The 26,287-nt window shown below is 42.3% G+C and overlaps 1 protein-coding gene across 3 annotated transcripts in view; it reads right to left on the reverse strand.

Annotated features, from left to right (window-relative positions):
• The window catches only part of LOC147691774 (atlastin-3-like), a 269,624-nt gene that overhangs the window by 73,089 nt on the left and 170,248 nt on the right, over nt 1-26,287 (reverse strand). For all 3 annotated transcript variants that reach the window (XM_086938068.1, XM_086938066.1, XM_086938067.1), the window contains 2 exons: nt 11,712-11,804; nt 1,462-1,600 (listed from right to left, as the gene is read on the reverse strand). In XM_086938068.1, coding sequence (XP_086794194.1) covers nt 1,462-1,600; nt 11,712-11,804 — 232 coding nt within the window. The remainder of the gene's footprint in view (nt 1-1,461; nt 1,601-11,711; nt 11,805-26,287) is intronic.

Here is a 26,287-nt window from a genome sequence, read left to right on the forward strand (position 1 = left end):
TGTATGGTGGCTCCTTCCACAGCACCTAGTATCATGTATTCAGGATTTCAATAAAGAACAGAATAAGGATACCTAATTTGCTATCTTCTAGATCACATATAGAGTATATCAACAAGGAAGAGATCAACAATACAGTACATCCCCTGTGTGCATCATGAACATATGAATATAACACATTTTGTTGGCAGTAAAGGTAACACACATTTTGGAAAGAAGAATCTCCCACTCCCCTGGAGCTGTGTTGGCCAAATATTTGGCACATATACACAATGGAAAAGCTGGTGGTAAACCTAGCAGACAAGATGCACCTATTTGAGGATATATGGAAACCTTTTAAACCCTATGTGAAGAGCCTATTGAGGTGTGTGGATGATGGCCTGACATATGCCTGACTTGATTAGGAAATGTGAGTTCCATAGGATTTCCGACTCGTCTGAAGTAAATGATTCAGAGAAGGGGCCACCTTCACTGCACATACTGTGTCCGGGCTCTCCACGACTAGTGATCACCTTACGATGGGTGGGCACCATGAGCAGGCAACAGGTGAACAATTATCAATATTTAGGCCAGTCCAAGAATGCAGATGAACAACAGGTACTTCCAGATCCTCTTGCCCTATATAGGTTTCCCAGGTTGAAGTTCCACATTGCTCCCTACAGACTATCGGTAGTGTAACGGTCAGATTACACTTTCTTCACTCCACCACCACCACCACTGTCCCTCCGGCACTAAGTTTGAGATTACTTTTATTTTCTTATTCGTGTTCATATTTCATATCATACTGCACTCGTATAAGTTTGCTGAAGAATCAAACTATATCACTTTTCACAACTCAAAGATATGATATATATATATATATATATATATAGTCAAAAAGACTGCTTCTTAAATAGGATTGCTGTATAAAAAGGAAAACAGTGGGACAGACTACCATTAATTTGTAAATTTACATGAAGAGCCTAGTACTGGAAATAAAGAGAGGTGCTCCAGGTCTTTACTGAGGTACGCTTACTGACCAACGCTTATGCAAGTCACCCTACAGCTACTATGCTGTACAACAGATATTGTGCATTATATCATCGTAAGGTACATACAGCATCTATCGCTGCACACCCATAAGTAAGCATCCCGTATTTTAGTAAAAAAACAGCAAACTCATCTCTTCTAAGCAAGATCTTGCTAACTGGTTATCCCCTCCCAACCTCTGTATCTTTTAGCCTACGTCTGACATAATTGTACTGCAATCCAAGCATCATGCCCCAGTGCGTGTTCGCTCGCACACCACATCCTACCCTTCAGTCCCGCCAATATTACCAAATCAATACCATCTTCTACACAGCTACAATCTATAACCAAGCTACAATGGCGATCGCCACTGACTCACAGTATTAATGTATCAGTGAACAAAATTTTAAAAAACAATTAAAAGAGCAGGATCGTTACAAGGACAGGCACACCTACCTTTCAGTCTCCCATCGAAATTGGGACTGGTGGCCACTTTGAGGCCAGGATGCGGCAAGAGAAAACAGTTGACGTTCGTGAAACAGGAGTGAATGTGCTTGCGGACATTCTGTATTTCCTCGTGTTGATGTTCGGTTACCTGCAAACAGGGACCAAATCTTCACAACTTAGAAAAGCATGTTTTCCTCTCCTTCCCCATCACCTCCCTTCCCGTCCCCAGCTCTTGCCAGGGTTTAACCATGGGCGTGGGGTCTCATAGTAGACCAAAGCCTTCTCACCACTCAGTCACAGACTCATTACCACAAAACATAATTCTTGAACAAAAGGTCTTGATAAAATCAAATGGAGGAGGGTTTTTATGCTCATTTCAGATGTGCCCCAAATCATTATTTGGACACAGCTGGATGTAGTACCAAAAACCATGTTCACAATGTCTCACTTTGAATTGATTGTATTTTTGTGAATTGGGATTGAAATGTATTATGTGCAGTTTTTGTGGGAGGTTCAGATGCCCGAGTAAGACATTCATGTTGGTCATTAAAGCTGACCACTTCATTGCTATATTTTTAAAAGTCAGGTAAAAAATATAGGCTGTTGGAGGATGGAACAAGATATTCTGAATGCATCGGTAGTTGACCAAGATATTAGTTTAAACCATGTGGAGGAGGTGATTTAGAAGATTCGAAATGGACACAGATATTTACTGATTTTGTACTGATCAACTTCCACTCTGCACGCCTTTTTTGAGCAACAAATTTAGGACGCTGAAACAATTCTTAACAGTAGTTGTACAGAAAATCCTGCAGACTAATGCACCATTATCTTTGGTGTACATTCTTTTCACAGAAAAAGCACAGATGCTAGAAAAATATATTAGAATCAAAAGTTTAACAGAAGATGAAATATATATATATATATATTTTGGGAGTTTTATATAGCGCAAACTAGACCCTAGATATCAGGTATCAGAGTGCTTTACATAAGCACCAGTTTCGTTACAGAATGACACATTATTTTTGCTAGGCGCGGTGAGATTAAGTGATTTGCCCAGAATCACAGGATGTTGAGCGTCAGTGCCGAGACTCAAACCTGATTCCCCAGCTTCGAGGTCGACCTCTCTAGCTGTAAGGCTACATCCTCGCCAGCTCCTGTACTAGACCCTTTTTAGGTCTCGACTATTATATCCCGCAGGGATAAATAGACGAGAGTAATGTAGCTGAAACAAACTCTCTGACCAAGCAGACCCCATGCAGATTTCTCACAATGCATGTTAACTCTTGAAGCATGACGCTTCTCCAGCGCGCGCTTGGCTTCGCACACCACCATCAAAGGCTTCTGCTCCCCCTCACTCACACCCCATCCCCATATGCTCCTTTCCTCCCTCCCACTCACTGGCTCCCCGCCCCACCCCCACCAGGCTCTTGAAGCGCGACGCTTCACCAGCGCTTCCCTCCCATTCGCTAACTCCCCTTCTCCCCCGCCCCCCACCCCATCCGACTTGTTTTTGGGACTCGAACACGGTTTCCTACGCCCAAAGTCGGCAGCTCGCTTCTGCCCTTCTCTGCTCTTCAGGCCCAGCTTGTTTTGGTTGACTCTTCACTTTTGGAGCTCACACACAGCATTTGCATTTCTAGGTTTCCTGCTAATCTGACTCAATCAGAGTGCATTTCTAATCGAACGTGGTTCCAGGGCTTTTTTCCATGCATCCCTGCACTTCCCCCTCCCGCTTTGGCTTTCAAGCAGCATTTGAATGTCTTTGATCAGGGCGGTTTGAGGGCGCCTGCTACGTGCATTGCCCCCAACCCTTGTTTTATTTTGCTCCAGAATGTTTGTTTACCTGATCCTGGATGCCTTTAAATTTAATTATTACGTCTGCATTTTGAAAATAGAGCCGGCGGGACTCGAACACTGTTTCCCCACGCCCAAAGTCGGCAGCTCGAGCCACATCCCTATACATGTATACTTGCAGCCAATCACCTTAAGGCCACTATTGACGGACGATCCTTTCAACTCCTCTTTCCATGTCAATCATGTTGGTATTTATATGACGTCTGAGGTTTAAACAATCGGCCTCTGAGTTATCTACATTGCGTGTTTACTCTCGTACATGCCTTCAGTTTCTTACACTTCTGACGGGCCTCAGACAATCTTTTTTCAAAGGCTGACAGAACTAGATAAGTGATGTGCTGCTCACTTGGGTTAACTCTTGGGTTCACATGTTCACTCTTGGAAGCGTGGCGCTTCTCCAGCGCGCACTGGTCTCGCACACCACATCAAAGGCTTCTGCTCCCACTCACCCACACCCCATCCCCATATGCTCCTCTCTCCCTCCCACTCGCTGGGTCCCCCGCCCCCCCACCAGGCTCTTGAAGCGCGACACCTCACTAACTAGATTATGTTGTATCCTGAAGAAATGATTGACACTGGCTGACCCTCCCACCCATCTAACTTGGAAAACCAGATATATACGCACTTTCTATGACTGCTGCCCAAAGGCCAAATCATTTCTCATTGCCGTGTGTCTCTTTAACTCACTCCTATATTCCGCACCCAGTGCTTTCCCCTCCGGTGCTGGCCAATGCACTAATCAAACTTCAACTCTCCCACACACAACACAAGATAACACCTCTCCTGTACTGTAATAAAACATACATGCATCACCCTACTATAACCATTATAACACATGTAAATAAATATAACGCAGAACCTAATGACCACATCAGACCAATCTGCCATAAACTACAGTTCACACCTCTGAAAAAGAGGGTACACCAAACCTGCCAGCCCACTGCAATGATACTCTCCTGCATACATCAGAACGCCAGTCCCATCAACCTAACCCACACAGTACACCCCACCTCCTTTCGTCCAAAAGAATATTATCACCACAAACATGCCCCAGTACATCTATATAGCAAGCACCAGAGATTCAATCACACTCCACACCATTAACTCTACAAAGTATTTATACATCTCCTATCACAACTTGTGGAGCTAGCTTAAAAAGCTTCAAAAAAGAGAAGACAACTATATTGACTGCCACCCTGATTGCCAAAGACCTCAAAGCAAGACTGACATTAGATACCTTAAGTGCTGAGGAAAGTAACACAAAGAAAAACCTCAAAGGACCAACCAGATCTGAGGTAGATTAGGTGACAAGAAGCTGAAGAAATAGATATCTGAACCTGGGATCTTGAGGAAACACAAATAACACTGGGAAAATACACATGGGAACTGGAAATAAGTGGGTTGGGGTGCTCTGCCAATGCTGCACGATGGTAATTTCCAGTCACCATGTCAAAAAGCCTTGACCACAGTGCTGGAAACTAAATATATTGGACCATGCAGTAGGTGCACAAAGAAATCCACAGGCAGACCCACTGTCCCAGAACCAACTCATGGATGCAACCAACAGACTGGTATACTGTTCAACCAAACATCATATCAGAACTTCTGAAAGGCTTCCTGATTGCCGCCAGAAAGAATTACCCATAGAGAAATATCAACTGTACCCCTATCACACGGATGTGGGTAGGTTACACAAATCAACCTGGTATACTTCCCACATTCTAAACCCTGACCCCATCCTCCCCACATGTGCAAGACACATAACTGTTTGTACAACAAAGTCAGCAAGCCCTAACCAGGTTAGTTTTAAAAGCGTTAATGGGAAAGAAAAATCACGATATCAGGAAAGAACCTCTGTTACAAAAGATTACCTCACAGATAATTGGTCAGTCTGATAAATGAAAATTGAAAGGGAAATGAGAGATGGAAGGACTGCTTCTACAATAATGCTATGAAGCCTATGTGATATCAGCCTTACTTTCGGCAAGCACCTCTGAAATGCTGCTGCTCAATTTGAGTACTACCACAATTTTTGTTTTTGAATGTGCAGTTTTTCGGAGGCAATGGTTTTGGAGTGGTTAGAAGACATATCAGGGTATTATTACCATTTGTGCTGTTCTGCAGCACTGACAGGCTGCACTACTTAACAAGGTTGAGTTCCTATGAAGTGCTTTAGAGGCTTTGAAACTCTATGATATAAAGAAAGTAACGCAGTGAATATTTATCTATTGTAATGGAAGATTACGTTAATGAAAAATTGTCTGTATTTTACTGTTAACACAGGCTGAAAATGAAAAGACAGATGCAAGAATTAAGTCTATCATAATATGAGGCCTTACTGAAAGCAAACCTTACTGAAGGGAAACTCCTGCGATGGTTATTTGCTGCTTTGTTTGAGTGCTACCACATTCTGTTTTTGTGATCTTCTGAAAAGGTAGCGCTTGAAATGATTGGGTTTCAGCTCCCCACGGAAACCTGGCAGGTTTGTAAAAGGTTTAAACATTGTCCATGTTCCTGCCCTATATTGGCAATCCAATGACTTTCTTGATCTTCTTGCTCTTTTAGATATTAACTTTCCTGCGCAATCCCAAAACTTGTGCTTCATTATAATTCCTTGTCTTGTACTCCCAGTGTGTTACTCCACACCCCTCAACTATTTCTAAATGCCTCACTCAATCTGGCTGAAACCTCTTCAGAATTCTCTTTCAAGTTAACCTTTTCATGGGCAATATGTACAAACCATTTTTGCGGTTGGAAACGCCCAATTGGGCCGGTTTGGCCGCAAAAATGCTCTTACATATGTGCAAAAAGCCAAATTATGATTCTGCAACTTGTTACCAAATCGCAATTTGGTTTAGAGATTTAGTATTTGGAAGGGGCATGCTTAGGGCTACTGAATTGCAATGCTATGTATGAATGTTTTGCAACCGAATTGCGGCTGCAAAATATTCCTTTATTACCAACAACTAAACGGTAGTGGTAACCATTTGCAAAGGGACTCTTCTCCTTTGAGAATGTTAAAAAAAATGTTTTACTTCAAAGTTTTCCTTTTTAAATGCAACCCGCTTTCCTTTATTAAAAAGCAATCACAGACACAGTGGTTTGCTGACCCCAGCAGGTCACTATCCCTGTGATGCTATTAGTCCTAATGGGTCACAAATTGCGACTTATCTCATTAATATTCATGCGGTAGGTCGATTTGCCTACACGCAGACACGTATTGATTTGTATCTCTTTATAAGGAAATTAAAATAACTTCAATGTCTGCTGGAAGATCAATTTTTGCAGGTTGCGTGACTAAGGAGTAGGACATTAAGATTGGGGAAGTTGTCTGCCTTCTGGCCCTTGAAGCACTGTTGGGAGAAGAAGAATCAGAGAATCCTGCTATTTAATTGAATGATATCATGAATAATTTGGAAAAAGATGTCAACACTCCCAGTGGAAGTGGCTTTAAATTAAAATCAAGAATGATACCCTTTATTACGCATGATAATATTGATGTGTTTCATGAAATTGTAGTGAAAGAACTGGTGACCGAGAAACAGGATCAATAGGGATTCACAATAGTGGTCTGATATACAGAAACAAGCATTAAAATTATTAAAATCTGATGATACTATAGGTATCAAACCCTCAAACAAGGGTGGTGACAGAGTTGTAATATAGTTGTGATGGTTGCTACGATGTATGAAAATGAGGCATTGAGACAGCCGAATCAGACGATGTTATGAGATTATCTCATTGGATGTGTATAATAATAATATATTTAGCTTATAAAGCGCATGGTTACACTAACTATAAAGAATCGGTACAAAAATATCATGATTTTCTCTTACAATGGCACAATCGGGGCATTTTGGATTTTGAGTAGTACTTGTTTCTGAGCAAAGATTATCCTAAGGCATTATGCTTTTATTTGTTGCCCAAGGTTCATAAGAGTATGTGTGAGTGTAATCCACCAGGAAGGCCAAACATTTCCTTTAATGGAGTGTTTCTGGAGAATACAGCCATTTACATCAACCACTTTCTCTTTCCCTCTGTGTCTGCCATGTTTTTTAACTTCGATGCAAGATAATGATTGGATGGACACATATGTGATGATTACCAAGGATGTTACCTCTCTTTGTACATTCATTGATCATCATCTTGGAGTGCAAGCATGTGAATTAAATCTTAATAACTAAGACTATCTGCTTCCACAAACATAATAAGATGTTACGGAGTATGATTAAATATTGTTTGAAGGAAAATGTATTTATGTTCAATATACATATTACAGGCAGCTTATTTGGACTGCGATGGACACAAACGACGCTCCCAGCTTTGAGAATCTTGTGATGGGCTGGTCGGAGCAGGTGGCCTGGTTCAACCAGAAAGAACAGTTCACTAAATATATAGCCTTGTGGACCAGATATATCAATGATTTATCTGTGTTGTGAAATGGGAATTTGGAGGAAACCCAAAGAGTTTTGCAACTATTAAATAAGAATCATTATAATTTGAGGTTTACCACCAGAATGAGCCAAACCTAAATTGATTTTTTGGAGGTGTAACTACTGGTCGAGAAGGGTCATATCTACTCTAGCATATTCCGAAAATAAACAGCAGGTAATAGCAGGTAATAGGGTCTTACACTTTTAGAGACAATCATCCCAGAAATGTTGTCTATAGCATTCCCTATGGCAAAATGCTGATCAAACAAGTGTGCAATACTGAAGGAATTTCAGAAACAAAAAATGCAAATGACTGTTAAATTTAAGGAAAGAGGGTAAAATGATAAGTTCTTGAATGTAGCAGATAGAAAAGAATGTTCAGTGACTAGAAACCAACATTTATTTCCCAGTATAAATAAACCACAGGAAGAAGAGTGTGCACGTTTGATAGCCACCTAGAATAGGTAGTCTCATAAGATAAGAACCATTACGAGTAAACATTGGGCTATTCTCAGAATGGATGGGGTTATAGGCTTGAAATTGCCCATCAGACCCTCCGTAACATACAGAAAAGGCAAATCTTTAGGTGACCTTTTGACTCATAGTTACCATGTAAGGGGATCCAAAGGAGAAACTTGGTTGGCTAAACCTAGACGCTTCTTCGAATGTGGTAGATGCAAGGCTTGTAAATGTATTCCCAATAACAGTCAATACATATCCTCTCGAGGACAAAAGGGATATATCAGACAGTTTCTCACTTGCTCTTCAGATTTTTGTGTATACATTCTGATGTGCCCCTGCAATCTTATGTATGTAGGAAGCACGACTTTTCCTCTCCGGAAACGTGTCTAGGAGCACCAAGGAGCTATTCGGAATTTGGATACCACCTACCCAGTAACAAGGCACTTCTCAGTAATGCACCAATGAGATGTATCGAAGTTGACAGTTTTGGTACTGACAGGATATGTAAGAATGCACTTGGGGGTAACGGAACTAAACAGCTTAGACACATGAAATGCAGGTATATTCTTGATTTACAGACAAAACCCCCACAGGCCCCACCAAGGATGAAGAATTATAAGTGCATGTTGGCTAATAGGACGTTGATTATGGGGTCATGAAAATATATATACTGTATTTAAGATGATATTCTGTTATGCTGTGCCACTACAGCTATATGTCCGAGGAAGAGTCTAACAAGGTGTGATGGCACTTGCTCTCCTTGTGCATCACCGCTAGCTTGTGAATTTTCTCTTGCGAACTATCGAGTCTGTTGGTATTTGTTCTTGAATATAAAGGGATCTGAAGGAGAGGGTTTATAATTTTTGTCAACCCTAGGTATTATTTTTCTGGCCCAAACAACGTCTTAGAAAATTACATCTGTGTGGGGTAACATGCCCTTAAAAATAGGTAGGTATTGAGTGAACCTATGTGAAGATGACAGTGTTTTCTATATGAAATCCTCTTCTAGAGGTTCTTTGTACAGCTGCACGTCATGGAAAGTAGCAGCCCTAGCTATTAGCTTCTGATATGTAGTGGAATCCTCAGGAGAGGATGGCCCTGCAGGGTATAAGCCTGGATTTGTGTCCCATGAAGGATCTATATCGTAGGCCTCCCAGGGGTCTAAATGTGGTGGTGCCCCAAAAGTGTCATCACCTGCATCGCGTCCACCTGTATTATTCCCAGGGGATCCTGGATGTGAAATGCCTAGGAGATCCTCAACAGACTGGTGGAGATGGTGAGTCTGGTGGTGGTGGTGGTGGTCAGTGGCGTAACAAAGGCTCCCACAGTGCGGAGGGGGGACGCTGAGCTTCAGGGGGCCCCCTCAGCACAGTACCCTGCCCTAAGAGCTCCTCAGTGAGTACAGAGGGAGGGCTCTCTATGTACTTTGCAGGAGGGCCCTCTCAAGTTTGGTTATGCAATTGGAGGTGGCGAGGGTGGTGGAAGAGGTAAAGGACTAGTTGCCTTGTCCCTTTTATTCCTTTTCGGTGGAGTAGGTGCATCAAGAGCCTCTTGAAAAGACAGCTGTCGTTTTGATAATGGCAGTGTTGGAGCCGGAGAGTTTGCGAAGATACCTCCAGTTTGAGGCTGAATCGGTTATCTGCCATGGTCGAGCATGCAATAGCTCCAGTAATCTATGGAGAATGGGCTCCACAGGATTTTCGGGAGGCTTTTTCAGAGCCGGCTTGGAAAGTTTCGGATCTGAGCAGTGTTTGTGTTTCGGTGCCGATGCTCCACTCTGTACCAAAGCAGTGGATGTGGACGGTCAGCTCGGCATCGATGGGTGGGTAGCATAGGCAAACTCATCTGAATCAGACAGTGGAAAGAAAATCTAATAATGGAGTCGATGCACAGGCGCATTATCACCAAGAGGAGGAGTCACTCGAACTTGTGACTTAAAAGACTTCTTCGAAGAAAAACAACTTGCACACATCCAGATCCAACACTAGATGGCAAGAGTATGCAAAGCATGTGCATCTACACATGCCTCAAACATATATTTTTTGAAGAGCACTCTGTGGTCCCATGAATCACTAATTATTCTTACAAACATGATAGTAAAATCTTTTCATTTTTTTATAGCATCCCGTTTTCCTCTAAGGAAAACGACTTGCATAGCTAAATAAGTTGCTTTATTTGAAAGAAATCAGAGACATGGTAGTCCACTGATCTCAGCAGGCCACCATCCCTGTGAATGCTGCGATTTATAGTCCGTCAAAATTTGCAACTTACCTCATTAATGTCCATACGTAGATCAAACTGCGGCCCACTAGGAATCTGTATTTTGTGAACTGACCTATTAGCACACAGGTCGGTTTACAAAATAGCACACTGGTTGCAAAAATGTTGCTCACTAATTGCAACCAGCGCTACATACATCTGTCCCTTACTCCCCAGGCTTTTTCTACACATGCAGCTTAACCTGTACAATGGAGATGAGTGTTAGCTGTCAAATGAGGCTACTATAGGGGTTTGTCAATTCATATCAGAACAATACCTTAAGAAGCTAATTCAATATTGGTGCTCTGCAGACCACACTATAGTAACTCCCTTCTGACCGTTCTTGTTAGAGTCCACCTCGTTCCCCTGAAAGCACTGTTGCTTGCATATACCAGATTTGCTACAGAACCAAAAAATCCTACCTTATTACTCAAGTACTATGCTGGCTTTCCACTGATGCTAGAGCAATTAAAAAGACTGCATGCATTGCCCCCAATGTACTTCTTGTCTCCATCTGCCAATACTCGACATTGAAGCAGAAAAGTTCAAGTGGTCTCAGATCCCTTTGTAGCTCAGATGCACTTCTTCTGTAGTAACCAACTTTCACGCGAGAACCACCTATAGCACTCTTTCTCAGGGACTTCGACTAGTGTCAGGAATTCTCGGACCTTCCCCCAACTAACCTAAGCCATCATTTTATGCACATCCACCTCTTTGGATACCTGAGAGACCAGAACCTTCTACTCCTTCAAAGATACTTCTATTTTTCCAGGAATTTGGTAATGCCTCTCACTCATTTCTCCCCATCCCTCCGTCTGGTTGTTGTGTTCCCATATGACCCTTATCGCCCCTTGTTGTTTTTCGGCTTCTCGACACAGTATATGTTTTCCCCCCTATAACTGCATGAATGATTCCATATTTGCATTCAATTGATTGCTTTGTTAATCAATTAGACTGTTATTGTTTCTTTTTTAGTAATTTTCCACATTGTATTTGTGACCTTTTAACTTTGTCGATGTAAAGCACTCGTAACGCCTCTGGGTAATGTTAGCAATACATAAAACAGTATGAATAAATAAACCTGGTGGATTTGGACGGGATATCTAGATCTTAGTAGCAGAGCAAGGGAAGGTTTGTCATATCAACCTCTCTGAGAACAGAATTTAAACAAAAGGGACACAAACTCTACAAAAATTGAGTGCATCTTAATTTCTTAGGTTTGACGCAGAGATAGAGTCTAAACTTTACCCGCAGTCTCTTTTCCAAGAAGGGCTGCCCTCCAGACAATCCGTAGCCATATTCATATGGAAAGCTCCAATCTCGAACCAGGAACATCAGGGTCTGCAGTGGAAAGCAAAAACACAAACATATGGGAAAGATGAAGAAAAATGAGTAAGGGAGCCAGGCCAAAGGGGTACTTAAGTGAGAGAGATATAGGGGTTGAGAAAAAAATGGACGTTCTAAGTAATGGTGAGTAAGGGAAAACAGAGCCTAGAAAGTTGCAGACCTTTTAGTGAGAAAAGGATCATGGACCACATTTGTTGCTACAACCAACGAATAGAAAGCAATCATGGATTACGTTATTTGTTCTAGAAAAATTAAACACTGAAGTTCAAGTTACCTGTAACAAAATCTTCCCGTATGTGCTTCTTTCTAACATGATTATAACAGATTGTCAGACTTATCTCGGGCAGGTTGGAGAGCAGTAATGGGAGAAGGTGGATCTGCAATCACTCAAATGTTCAATACTTTTGTTTTAAAATGTCTAATATAAGAATGGCACGACCTACAAATTTTGAACATCAATATTTATTCAAATTTTGAACTATATATCCAAGACAGTGGAGAACTTATCACCCTCTGCAAGAAACCAATGATTGATACTTATTTTTGGAAGTGTGTTTTGTTTATTTATATGAATGGAAGCGTGAAGGATACAATTAATATCTCAAAATTTGCCTTGCCCCCCTCTTTCGTCCTTTCCACAGGCCAATGTCAATGCGCCCTTATAAGGCCAAGTTTCATACATTGCTTCAATGAGGCTTTTGTGTAGACTTAAAGGACCCTGGAACTGGGATCAGACTACCTGTATTTGTTACCCATACTGACAACCTTAAATGTGTGATCAAGTCCATAGTTAAGCCCGACTATTCACAATAATTATGATAATCTACCTAACAAATACAGCTCATGAAAAGAGGGATCATCTGCCTATATTTTTGATTTTTCATTGTAACATGCTTATATACCCTAAATTCACATCGGTCTCACACTGTTATGGCATTGTATTGAATAATTACAATACTGAAAAAAGGTTCTCTAGGCCCGACTGCACTTCAGGTTTGGAGTTCTCTGATTTATCTCCAAGACAATGGTTAGTCGGTATTTGCACTTTAATGCTAGCGGAAAGATAAATTCAAAAGTGAGGAAAAGTTAGTTGTTTGTAATCCTAATGCACCGCCATGAGAATCTTTGTTAAATTCATAGATACTGAATATTGAGGCCCCTTAACGGGATCCTGAATTCACTTTTGTAAGAGATATACATTTTTTTAAAAATCTCTATCCAATTGTCCTCTTACACACACACTTCATGTCTGAATAACAGCAAACTACAAGAGATTTTAAGTTATATTCTCTACAATACAGAAAAAAAGAAAGAAACTGAAAAAAGAATATGGGGCAATCGAGCAACACATTTCCATGCCGAAATAAAATTTGTTCTTCACTCTCAAAGTCCCTAAATGGGAGCCTCCACCATACCAGAATTACATTAAGAGATGAACAGAGGTTTGGTCATTGACAGTTGAAAAAGACAGAACTGGCCTCAAATTCTGATCCCGTCTCTAGTGAAAGGATTGGTTTAAAGAATTTAAACAAGCTACCTAAGACAAGGAACTATGATAAGAGGCAAGTACCTTTTACTTTATAGGATCTCCTTTGATAGTCATACATGTTGAAGAGAATAGCAAGCATTCCCCCACTGCAGAGAGAGGGAAAGCTGTTGATACAGTAATCAGAGTCAACAAAAGACAAGCTTCTAATTAAGGAAGCTCAGTCTCTTGTTCAGAGGTACTGGAACAGCAATCCCTAAATAAAGGCTAAAGAAAAAAAAACAAGTTATGAACAAGAACATGGATTTATATGAGTATTTTCATCTCGTGCCAAAAGAAAAATGACATGAAAAATTGTAAAGCATTAGATATTCAAAACATGCTTTATTTTCCACCTCATTAACCGCATCGCTGCGGCGGCTATTCCGCCGCAGCGCTAAGGGGGCCGCGCGGCGCGCCCATGCTGGTGACGGAACCGCTCCGTCACCAGCCGCGGTTGAGCAGTGCTCATGACGGAGCGGTTCCGTCATGGCCCCGCCCGCTTAATAGAACGCGCTGCGCTGGCGCGAAATCAGCGCCGCGCAGGCGCGAAATCAGCGCCGCGCAGGCGCGTCGGGCGGGCCATGGCGGAACCGCTCCGTCATCAGCACAGCGCCACCACAGCTGATGATGGAGCGGTTCAGTCATCAGCACGGAAAGGGTTAAATGCCGAACAGCCTGAATGGCAAATGTCATTGTGAAAAAGTTTTAATTTATTAGAAACTAATAATTAATTGATTCAGGTGCATTGGTTAGAATGAATAGGCAGTAGTCTATTCAAATTTACTGAAGAAGAAAGTGTTTGTTTATATTTTGTATACAAGATTTCTATATGCATTTGTCTTTCTCGCTTTTAAAAAAAGTCAACGAAAATAGAGCCAGAGCCATGTACTTCGTGCTGAAATTTCTCTTCTGGAAGGAAGGAGAACGGATGGCTTAAAGGAACAATGCCAAGGCCTCTTAGCAGAATCCTTGCACTGTAGTTAAAGCTAGCTATTGTTCAAATTTAGTTTGTGTGTTTACTACCATAATATGCTGTACTCTGTACCCTTGATTAGAATAAATGTTACCATGTACACAGTCTGCCTTAATATGAAACACCAGCACTCACTCAGATATTGCTATATCATAAAATCACTGCTGCATCAAGTAGGTCAAGAGGTTTCACACTAAAAGCCACCGTTCCCTCCTTTTGCGAGAAATTAAGTTTCAGGAGCAAATTAGGTTTCAACAAGAGAGAAAAAAAACGTTGAAAGACTCTAGGACAGGAGTTCTGCTTCGTAACCAAAGCTATAGTCAATGATTCACCTTTTTTTCCTCTTTGTTTTCTAAAAAGAAACATTACTTTTGTAGAGGGAGGACGCCCATTTTAAAAAGAATATTTTGTAACCGCGTATTCACATCTTTCACTATTGGCAAAGAAGTAAGCACTTGGGGGCTGCAGTGGTCTGACCGCCGTATTATGAGTTGGGCAGTCTAAAAGCCATAGGACCACTGCTACCGCCATGAATCTGTGATCCCTAGTGGTTTTGCAGCGGTCTGAAGGTTGCCATATGCTGGTAGTGCAGCTGCATATTCCGAGTTTCCTCACCTCCACGGTTTTCATGGAGGTGAGCCGCCACGAAAAGTGTTGGTGAGGAACCTAAGGGTGCCCTACAGGACCCCCTGTTGCCTCAGGACCAGGGGATGCATGCAGGGGGGCACATGCAGTGCCCCTTGTATGTATGCACCCCCAATTCCTGCATGGCATGGACCTGCCAGTCCTTGGTGTGTAGGAATGTACTGGGGCGCTCCTAAGGCTCAGATATCAGCCTTTGAAAGGCATCGCCGTGGGTTCGTCGCTGCAGAACCGCCTGACCTGTATTCCAATCAGAATACAGCGGGCAGCCAAACTACGGGTTTGGCGGTCTTGGAGCAGGGGCGCTGGAATGCCGGCCTGTTCCAAAACTGTCAAACGCATAATCAGGCCCTTATTACTAGCAACGCTATAAGAAAAGTACAGTGACATTCTAAGGCTGGAATGTCACTCATAATATTTCTAGCTGTTAACATTTGTTTTCATCTGGCACAGGAATAAGATGTGTTGAGAGCGGTACTGCAAAATCTGAAATATTTTGTTTCACATCTATTGATGTTTATCTATTATCAAATTCCTGGCATGTCAGTAAAGAGACAAAAGGGAATGAAAACAAAAATGTTCACTTCCCCTTGAGATCCAACTGAAGACTACTGCTTACGTCTAGCTAAGGAAATAGGAGTACAATAAAGAATTAAAAGGACTATCCACTGCTTTTTCAAAAAGCTATTTCCACATGCCACAGGTATTATCTCGCACATCAGGTTATCTTTTTGTTTCCTTTTCAGAATTAATAAAATTCTTGAAACTTTCATTTAGCCATTTACATCCGTGAAACTGGACTTTTTTTTTTAGACAACAATTGTGCGTTCTTAACTTATGAATAGTTCGAGTCAGGGGTACAGCAAGAAGCACATTAACCACTGCAGTATTAAAATCCATTTGATTTCAAATCATTTTTATTGAGTTACAAGAAATGACAAATAATAAGAACAATAATAATAGTAATAAGTAAAACAATCAGGAGAAAACAAATACAAGACAAAATAAGTAAATAAATGGAAACTACAAATTGCTGAAGTGCTCAGCCAAGGTATTCGCAGTGAGTCCGCAATGACGTTGAGGTAAGTGAACCAGCACAGTTCTCCACAAGAGTTCAAAGGAGTATACAATACAGTATATAGCACAAGTGTGTCAAGTAATTACATTCTACGCAATTATAGTGGCAAGAAATACAACACAGTACAGGAGTTTTTTCACGGTGGGTCGTATGAGAATGATGAGGCATCAAGGGACTTCCAGAGTTTCCTGTGGGTTTTAATCCATGGAGAGGTAAGCCACTCTTGCCACATTCTAAAAGACACATCATTGGTGCTTTTCCACTTACACAATACAATTTTACAGGCTAAGGTGAGCATGAGGTCTAGCAAGTATCAGCCATTTACATTTTTGACTTTAGGGTCCAGAGCACATAATATAATATATGAAAATTCTATTGGAGAGACTAGGTTGAAAGTGTTACTTATACACTCGTAAACCTTGTCCCAGTATGTTTGTAGAGTAGGGCAGAAGAAGAGCATGTGGGATATGTTACCAACGTTAGATTTACAATTCCAGCACGTCGGGCTCTCACTAAGTTTAAAGATTTTCTCAAGTGTCCAGTGTGTCCTATTTATTAGCATAAGGTTAGTTTGCGACATTATTGGAGATATTTTATTTGAAAATGGGGTGGTATGTATTTTGTCCCAGTCATCTGGGATGTTGTTGGAGTTGGGTTCAGATTTTCACTTAACTTCACATTTTCTGTGAGATTTGAAAGGCTTGGGGAAAAGAAGTTTATATATTTTAGAGACAGTGTGCCTTGACTGTAGTAGCTGTGACATCTTGGAGACTATCGACTGGTCGTAGGGTTTAATAGAGCACATCAAGAGGAGAGATTTTAGCTTTAGGAAGTTATAAAAGTCCATCGTGTTCCCAGTGGAGATTCTCACCATCGATCTTCAGGCTCAGGTTGCGCCAGAGAGAGGACATATTGGACTTATTGATTTTTAGTGTGGAGAGGTGGTCCAGCCGTAAAAGGGCTCACTTAGTGTAAAGCAGAATATACTTTGAATGGGGGAGGTGGGATACATCCATGGTGAGGAGAGCAGGTAGAGGCATATCATTGATAGTTGACCTCTCTATATCTATCCAAACTGGGGTGTAGTCAGTCTGAGTGATTAGCCAGTTGGCACCTTGTTTGTAAAGATACGCTGTTTGATAGTTCCTAAAGTTCGGAAGGCCCAGACCACCTTTCTCTTTCGGTAATTGAAGTTTTTTCATTGATATTCTGGGTTTATTGCCTTGCCAAAGGAACGTACTGAAGAGTTTATAGATTCTATTTATGAAGTCATTTGAAAAAGTCATAGGTAGCATGTTAGCTAGATAGTTAACAAGAGGAGTAGCCATCATGTTTTAAGTCTCAGCCCTACCCCACCACAATATAGATTTAGGAGACCACCCATCTAGCAATGTAGAGATTTTCTTGTAGAGTGGTTCTCGTTGGCTTGGAGGGTGGTGGTCAAATCTCCAGTGAAGTTTAAGCCCAGGTACTTGAAGCACTTGGGTTGCCACAGGAGACCCGATTCGCCCATAACTTCTTTACCATCAAGGTTATTCAGGAGTTTAACTTCAGTCTTATATTTATTTAATTTGTACCCAGATACTGCAGCAAAGTCTTCTATTGAGGACATGAGAGAAGGGATAGCCGCTTCGGCATTCTCGGAGACAACTAGTACGTCGTCAGCATAAGCAGTAATCTTGACAGTGCAGTCATTGAAACGTATCCCTGAGATCTTGCTATGAATCCTAAGATGGTATAGGAAGGGTTCAATTGCAAGCAGAAATTGTTCTAATTTGAAGGAAGATGAGAGGTAGTCACCCGCTCTTACCCTTGCCAAGGGATTAAAATAAAGTGGCATTACTATGCGCGTAACATTCTCGCCCAAGTTAAATTTATCCAGCGTTGCTTTCAGGTAGGACCAATCTACTTTGTCGAAAGCCTTTTCGGTATCCAAAGTGATAGCCACTGTTGGCGAGTCATTAAGTTTGGCTTTCTCCAGTACATGAGCTAGGATTCGGGTATGGTCACTAGATAGTCTGTTCTTTAAAAAAAAAAACTTGCGAGGGATGGATAAGTTTGGGTAAGAATTTTTGAAGACGCTTGTCGAGAATCATTGCGTAAATTTTACAGTCTAAGTTAATTAGGGAAATCAGTTTATAATCTTTGGGGAGTGTTGGATCTTTCCCTTCTTTTGGCATTACTGCTATAATGGCTTCTGCTAGTGTCCCATTAATTTGGCCAGAGCTACTAAATTCATGGAACAGGTTTAAAAGTGAAGAGTTAGTAATAAGGAGAAGCTTTTGTAAAATTTGGCACTAAACTCATCGGGCCCCGGAGCCTTCCCAATTTTGAGGGACTTAATTGAGCTGTCGACCTTAATTGGGCTATTGATTTCAAGCTGTTCTTGATCTGAGAGGGTGGAAAGTCTGCATTCATTTAGATATTCTTTTGTCATTGTGTTGTCCAGGTCCTGGTTTTTGCTATACAGAATACTGTAGAAATCCTTAAAAATGTCTGCAATGTTATCCGGGTCAGAGTGAGCTGAACCTTTATGATCTATTAAGTTCTTAATCGTGTTCTTCAGTATTTTAAACTTTAAGCACAAAGCTAAGCTCTTCCCCGCCTTGTTGGACTCACAAAGCTTGATACTTTTTTGTTCACTTATCCATATTCCCGCTCTGTCACTGAGGATTTTATTATACTCTTACTTCTTATTCACTATTTCGTTCAGGACTGAAGCGTCCATTGACATTATATGTTTACCCTCTAGTATAGCAATCTCTTTTTCTAGCTTTTCAAGATTGTTATTATAATCCCTATTCATGGCGGCTCTAATTTTAATAATCTCTCCTCTGATAGTACTCTTCAAAGCCTCCCACCGGGTGAGTTCCGATGTGTCATCCTGCGTGTTATCCATGAGGTAGTTCTGTACTGCATTTTCAATGAGTTGTCTGTGGGACTCTTTTTCTAAAACTTCATTGTTGAGCCTCAAAAGAGACTGTTTTTTGAACGGCTTTGGGTCAGATATAGATAAGGTGATCCATTTGACTTTGTAATTCAGTATGTTGTGATGAAGATCCAGTCTTGAAAATATCTTCAAGATAATGTCTCTGCTCTTTTGGACCGACATTTAACATATGTTTAGGAATATATGCATCCTACATAATCATAAAATAAATATATACATACACATATATATACACACATGCAAGTACACACACACGCTCACTAAGAGCAAACTGTGTAACATTAAAGAAAATCCTTCAACACCCTGTGACAAACATTAAAACCACTTGTACGCAGCTATAATGCGAGACCGATGGCTGCTACTGTTAACTACTTTTAACATGGTTATTTGACAAGAGGAACAGTTATCCTGCGATAGGTGAGCTGTGGCCTACAGGGACGCGGTGGTCAGCACCCTGTGGAGAGTGCTCCGAAGGATGTGAGGAGACTGTGGAGGCCCTGGCGGAGGGAGCGGACAAAAGTTTTCCTTCTGCGGTACTGCTGCGAGCGGTAACTCGGATAACAGAGCGATGTGGTTGCTGGGCCCGGACAGGAGAGGAAGAGCAGGTTTGCGGCATCGGGTGGTCTGGCATCACCACTCCCTGTCAAGGATGGAAAGTGGGCCTCCTTAATTGCAGAGGCCCACCTGGAGGCACAGCGGATGAACCTTGGAAGTGGAGGAAGAGGACTGAGCGGCTGACACACAAGGCTACAGTCTGAACCTCCAGATGCTACAGATGGAGAGGACAGCGCGCAGTACAAAGGGACGCAGCCGGGCCCGTCCTGTACACCTTGACCCTAGACAAGACAGCAGTGATGCGTGTGGGGGTGAACAACGCCCCAGGGGCCTGAACTCAGTCAGTACACTGGATGCTAAGACCTAGAAGCAGCAATACCCAGGGCCCAAACAGTAGTAAGTACTAGGGGAGCAGCGGGCAGCATACCTCTCACTGGGTGATGGACCCAGTCTTGCCTCGGCCAAAATTGGACACAGTAAAACTCAGCGGGTGCAGCTGGTACGAGGAGGGTAGCAAAGTGGTATATCTCTCACTAGGGTGACAAATACAGTCCTGCCTTGGGGCCATACTACCATAAATCTCCATGATGGACCAGGAAAGGGCCTTGCAATCCTCACAACAAACCACGTTGGACAGATATTCTGACTATACTAGAGACCACAGACACCTATAGAGAGAGAGAGAGGCAGCAAAGCTCCCCTCAGCATCAACAGTGCCGAGATTTCAGTGGCAATTGAAAAAAATTAGGCTCCTATTGAAAAATAAAATTGACCCAGTCTCTAGAGAAGTGAATCTCCTGCGCACTGATCTAAACAAAGTGAACAGTAGAATACAGGCGACTGAAGAAACTGTTGCTGGACTGCAGAACTGAGAACGGTCAGATCACTAGCAGGTTGCAAGATGGGACATTTTTGTATTCTCTTCACATCGTTGTTTGGACTCTGTAGAACGATTGGGTGTTTTTCTATGGGCATGAGTTTCATTTAGTTATTTAGTTAGTTAGCTGGGTTGTTCATTTTTCCATCCTCGAGCCACATCAGAGTTTTTTTTTTATACAGCATAAGTATTTTTTCCCCTTGCCTATCTTCAAGTAAGCCAGCACTTGCTCTCCATTGTGCTGTCTTGGAAGGAAAATGCTACTTACCAGTATACATCTGTTCTTGGCATGTAGAGCTGCAGATTCTTACACTGTGCACTAGATCGCCACCTGGTGTTGGGCTCGGATGATTGCATGTTGTTGTCGTCTTGGAAGAAGTCTTTGTAGTCACGAGATAGGCGACTCCTCCCTTTGACGATAGTGTGCATGGGCATTGGCTCCATCCTTATTTTGTTTTTCGCCATGATGGGAAATGATGGAGTTTGTAGAAAGAGGAAAGGATGTCCATACGTGTATATCTAATTAAGATAGAACTGGAACAGGTACAGGCCCCGGGGAGGCGGGAGGGCGTGTAAGAATCTGCAGCTCTACAGGCCAAGAACAGATGCATACTGGTAAGCAGCATTTTCCGTTCGAGGCATATGAGCTGCAGATCTTACACTGTGCATAGATTGTACAGCAGTGTCTCCCCTTAGCGGTGGTCACCTGTATCTGTTGCAGTAGTTTGAAAGAGGGTTTTGAGGACAGGTTGGCCTACTGCAGCTTGCTGCTTAGCTTGCACATCAACACAATAGTGTTTAGTGAAGGTGTGTGTTGTAGACCATGTTGCTGCCTTGCAGATGTCTTCTAGGGGAATGTTCCCTATGAAAGCCATGGAGGCTCCTAGTTTGCGTGTGGAGTGCGCCCTAGGAGGAACTGTTAATGTACGTTTTGCTTTTTGATAGGATATTTGTATACATTTTACAATCCACCTTGCAATTCCAGCTTTAAAGATGGGGTTGCCTTTATGTGGTGGAGAGAAAGCTACAAACAATTGCTTTGTATTGCAAAAGGATTTGGTCCTATCTATATAATAGAGGAGAGCTCTTTTAACGTCTAGTGTGTGTAGAGCTCTTTCTGCTACATAGTCTGGGTTTAGAAAAACACTGGTAACTCTACAGATTTAAATGAAACGGAGTAATTACTTTTGGAAGGAATTTGGGATTTGTTCTGAGAACCACTTTATCACGGTGTAATTGTAAAAATGGTTCTTGTATAGTGAAAGCTTGAATCTCACTTACTCTCGTAAGAGAGGTAATAGCTACTAGAAAAGCTGTTTTTCACGTGAGGAATTGCAGTTCATATTTATGTAGAGGTTCAAAAGGTGGGTCCATGAGCCTTGCAAGGACAATATTTAGGTTCCACACTGGAGAGGGTGGTAACCTGGGAGGAATGATTCTTTTTTATCCTTCAATAAATGCTTTAATAGCAGGCACTCTAAATAGAGACAGATGTTGTCTATTTTGTAAATATGCTGCAATTGCTGCGAGATGTAGGCGTATAGATGAATATGCCAAGTTACATCTTTGTAAATGTAGAAGGTAACAAATAATATTTTGGATCGAAGCATCTAAGGGATCATTTTGATTATTGTTGCAGTAAATAGTAAATCTTTTCTATTAAGCAGCATAGCAAGCTCTAGTAGTAGGTCTCCTGGCTTCTTTAATGATATTCATACAGTCTGGTGGTAGGTTAACATAACCAAACTCTAAGACCTCAGGAGCCAGATCGCCAAATTTAGTTGACTCGGGTCTGGATGTCTGATGTCTCCATGGTTCTGCGTTAGCAGGGATGGTGTCAGACGTAGCTTTTGGTGTGGAACCAGGGATAGTTTTAGCAGAGTTGTATACCACGGTTGGCGTGCCCATGTAGGAGCTACTAAAATCAGTTTGAGCGACTGGTGTCGTAGCTTGCGCATTATTAGTGGTATTAGTGGTAGTGGCGGAAAAGCGTACGCAAATCTGCCTGACAAGTTCATCCATATCACATTGCCCTTGGACAGCGGGTGTGGCGATCTGGCGGCGAAGGATGGGCATTTTGCGTTTTCGTGTGTGGCGAACATATCTATGTCTCAATGATCCCACTTGTGGAAGAATGGTTGAAGAACTTGTGGATGCAGTTCTCATTCGTGAATTTGTTGTGTCTGTTGACTTAACAGATCTGCTATCCGACTGTGAACTCCTGGAAGGTGTTCTGCTAACAGATATATGTTTTGTGGAATGGCCCATCTCCAAATGTTCTGTGCAAGCTGGGACTGCTGTAGAGAGTGTGTCCCCCTGTAAGTACTTCATTTTAGTGTGTGAATATATTGAAGAACCAATCAAGCCGTGTATGGGCCATGCGTGCGAAGTGAGAGAAGAAAAAAGTTGTTGAGAGGTTTAGTATAACCATTTCCAGGGATCTCCTTGAGGCTTTTATAGTACATAGCGGTCATGTTGTCTGTCCGAATTAAGACAGCCTTGTTTTGTACTTGTACTTGGATTGTTTTGAGTGCTAAGAATATTGCTAGCAGCTCTAGGTGATTGATATGGAACGATTTTTGTTGATTGGTCCATTGCCCTTGAGTTGTATGATGTAGGAGATGGGCTCCCCATCCTGTGAGAGATGTGTCTGCTGTAAGTACTATTTGTGGAACAGGTTTGAGGAACAGCCGCCCTTTTGTCAAGTTTTTGGTGTTCCACCACTGCAGAGAGCGATGTGTGCGGCTGTCTACCAACACCAGGTTTGTTAGTTGTCCTTGAGCCTGATTCCACTGTTGTGCTAGACATTCCTGTAACGTACGCATTTGCAGTCTTGCATATGGTACTATGAAGATGCAAGATGCCATCATGCCTATAAGTCTCATGAACAGTCTGGCTGGAAGAAAGTCTTGATGGTGGAAATTTGTGACTAAGGCTTGAATGCTCTGTATCCTTGCTGGACTGGGATACGCTAGAGCTGTAGACGTGTTTATTGTAGCCCCTAAATATTGATGTACATGAGAGAGCTGTAGGTGCAACTTGGTGTAGTTGATTGTGAACCCTAAGTCGTGCAATGTTTGAATTCTCTGATGTTCGTGTTGGACACACTGATTGCATGACTTGGCCTTTATGAGCCAATCGTCTAGATAAGGGAAGACATGTATCTGTTGTCTTCCGAGATGTGCTGCTACTACTGCTAGGCACTTTGTGAACACTCTTGGTGCAGTTGTTACCCCAAATGGAAGGACTTTGAATTGATAATACTGTCCTTCCAGTACAAACCTTAGATACTTCCTGTGAGAAGGATGTATAGGAATGTGGAAGTAGGCGTCGTTTAGATCTAGTGTTGTAAGGAAGTCGCCTTGTTGCAGCAATGGGAGCACTTGTTGTAAAGTGATCATATGAAAATTATCTGAGTGTATATAGTGATTGAGGGGCCTGAGGTCGAGAATTGGTCTTAGTGTCCCGTCCTTTTTGGGTATTCGAAAATACAGTGAGTAAACCCCTGTTCCTTGATGTTGTAAAAGGAACTATTTCTATTGCGTACTTTTGAAGAAGTGATAGGACTTCTTGTTTGAGCAGCGTAAGATGTTCTGCAGACATTGGACGCTGCCTAGGAGGTATGTGTGAAGGGGTAGCTGTAAGTTCGAGGCAGTAGCCATACTGGATAATTTGTACTCTCCCCCTGTCTGTTGTGATGGAATTCTAGACAGGTAGGAACTGTGTTAGTCTGCCCCCCACAGGAGTGGAGTGCTGTTGGGGGAGCAGAGGGAAGTCACTGTTTTGTGGTGGAAGAGGTTCGATTATTGTTGTTACCTCAACCTCTTCCTTTATTCTTGTTGCCTCTATAGCCTCCTCTAAAATATCCTTTACTGGAAGATGCCTGTGTATTGGATTTGAAGGAAGCTGTATTGTCTGCTCCAGTTTCTTTGGAGTCTCCTCAATAGAAGGAGCGACGAAAGGAGTCTCTAGCTTGTGTGGTTTGCAAAGCTCCCATAGATTTAGCTGTATCTGTATCCTTTTTCATTTTCTCAAGTGCTGTGTCTACCTCTGGTCCAAACAATTGATGTTGGTTGAATGGCTGATTTAAGATGGTAGTTTGCAATTCCTGCTTAAATCCTGAAATGCGTAGCCACGCATGACGTCTAAGTAGGACACTAGTGTTTACAGCTCTAGATACAGTGTCTGCTACATCAAGTGCACACTTGATTGAGGCATTTGAAATTAACTTGCCTTCTTGTATAAGGTTGTTTGCCTGCGCCTTATATTGGTCAGGTAGATGTTGTAGTAATTTTTCTAACTGATCATAATGAGCCCTGTCATATCTTGCAAGGAGGGCTTGCGTGTTAGCTATACGCCATGTATTAGTAGCTTGTGCAGCTATTCTTTTGCCTGAAGCATCTATCACCTTAGATTCTTTATCAGGGGTGGTGCTTCACCTGATGTCTGTGAGTTTGCTCTTTTTCTAGCATTTGAGACAACTAGGGAATCTAAGGGTAGCCGTCCTTTAATGTAGGCTGGATCACCAGGATCAGGCCTGTACTTTTTCTCAATTCTAGGGTTTAAGATCCTAGCACGTACAACATCTTTAAATACCTCTGGAGCATGTTTGATTACCCCTTTGATCATAGGAAGAATTTGAACACACCTTTGTGATTGTTCAAACATCTAATAAAAAATATTCCTCTGCCTCATCTGAATGCATGATGACCCCATGATAAATGGCAGCCCTATTCAGTAAGTGCCCAAAACCAATATTGTCTTCTGGGAGGTAAGGTTTTGATGGATATGAGTGTGGGTCAGGAATATCTGGCACATCTCATGGGTTTGGGTACTCACAATCTGGATCATCAACAGGGTAGGGAAAGGCTAATCTGGGTCTACCCCTCCCCCTATGCTATACTCATCATCATTTTGAGGTGTATGTGGTGAAGAATGAGGAGGAGAGTGTTCATGAGAATTGTTGGGTGAATTGTTAGGAGGAACAGGAGATGAAGGAGAAGGAAGTATAGGAGAAGAAGGGTGCATAGGAGATGTAGTAGAGTCCTTCTTCTTGACAGGCACTGCAGGTGTAGGTGCTGTGTCTAATTTCCTCTTCCCGTGTGGTGTAGTAGATACATGACCAGTCTTTGGGTCAATGTATTTCTTCTTTTGTAGAGGATCAGGTTGGAAAAGTTCTTCTCCTTGCGGAACCTTTGCCGGTGCCGATTTTTTCGGTTTCGGGCGTGGTTGCTGCTGGTCTTTAGCCTTAGGAGTTGTAACTGTGTCCTTTGGCTAGTCTTTGGCAAGGTGTTGTTTTCGGAGTCGTAGGCTGTTGAGGGCTTGAGCGCATCGGAATCAGGCCTTGTAGGTTTCGGTACTGAAGATATTGGCTTCGGAGTGGAAGCTTGTCTTGTCGGCTTCTAGACGTTAGACTCTGGCTTCATAGTTTTGTCTCTAGAAGTCGACGGTTTCGGATCCGGGACTTCTTTCGGTTTCGGTGGGAGCTGCGGCTTGCTCGGTAAGGAGCTACCAGAAGGCTTGAGTATTTTATTCGGAGCCGGGCTTGATGACGGGGCTTTCGAAGTGTGTTTTCGGTCGCAACTGGGCCCCGGAGGCGGAGTGTTGACCTTTGCCTTCGATTTGGATTGTGGGTATGGGGCCGGGGCAGTAGTACTCACGCGCTGACCCGAAGGTATGGAGTCATCTGAGTAGTCTGCCTCTGATATGATTTGGAGATCGTCTGAATCTTCTTCGGGAACGAGCGGAACTTCTTTGTCGAAGATATCCACCGGTTCCAGGGCCGATCTCTGCATGTCATGTCGAGGGGCCCTCCCATCTCGAATGGTTTTCTTGGATCAAAAGGAAGCACAGGCTGTGCAGCTGGATTAGTCG

The sequence above is a fragment of the Lissotriton vulgaris genome, chromosome 9 (assembly GCF_964263255.1).
Source record: "Lissotriton vulgaris chromosome 9, aLisVul1.2, whole genome shotgun sequence".
In the NCBI taxonomy this organism is placed as follows: domain Eukaryota; kingdom Metazoa; phylum Chordata; class Amphibia; order Caudata; family Salamandridae; genus Lissotriton; species Lissotriton vulgaris.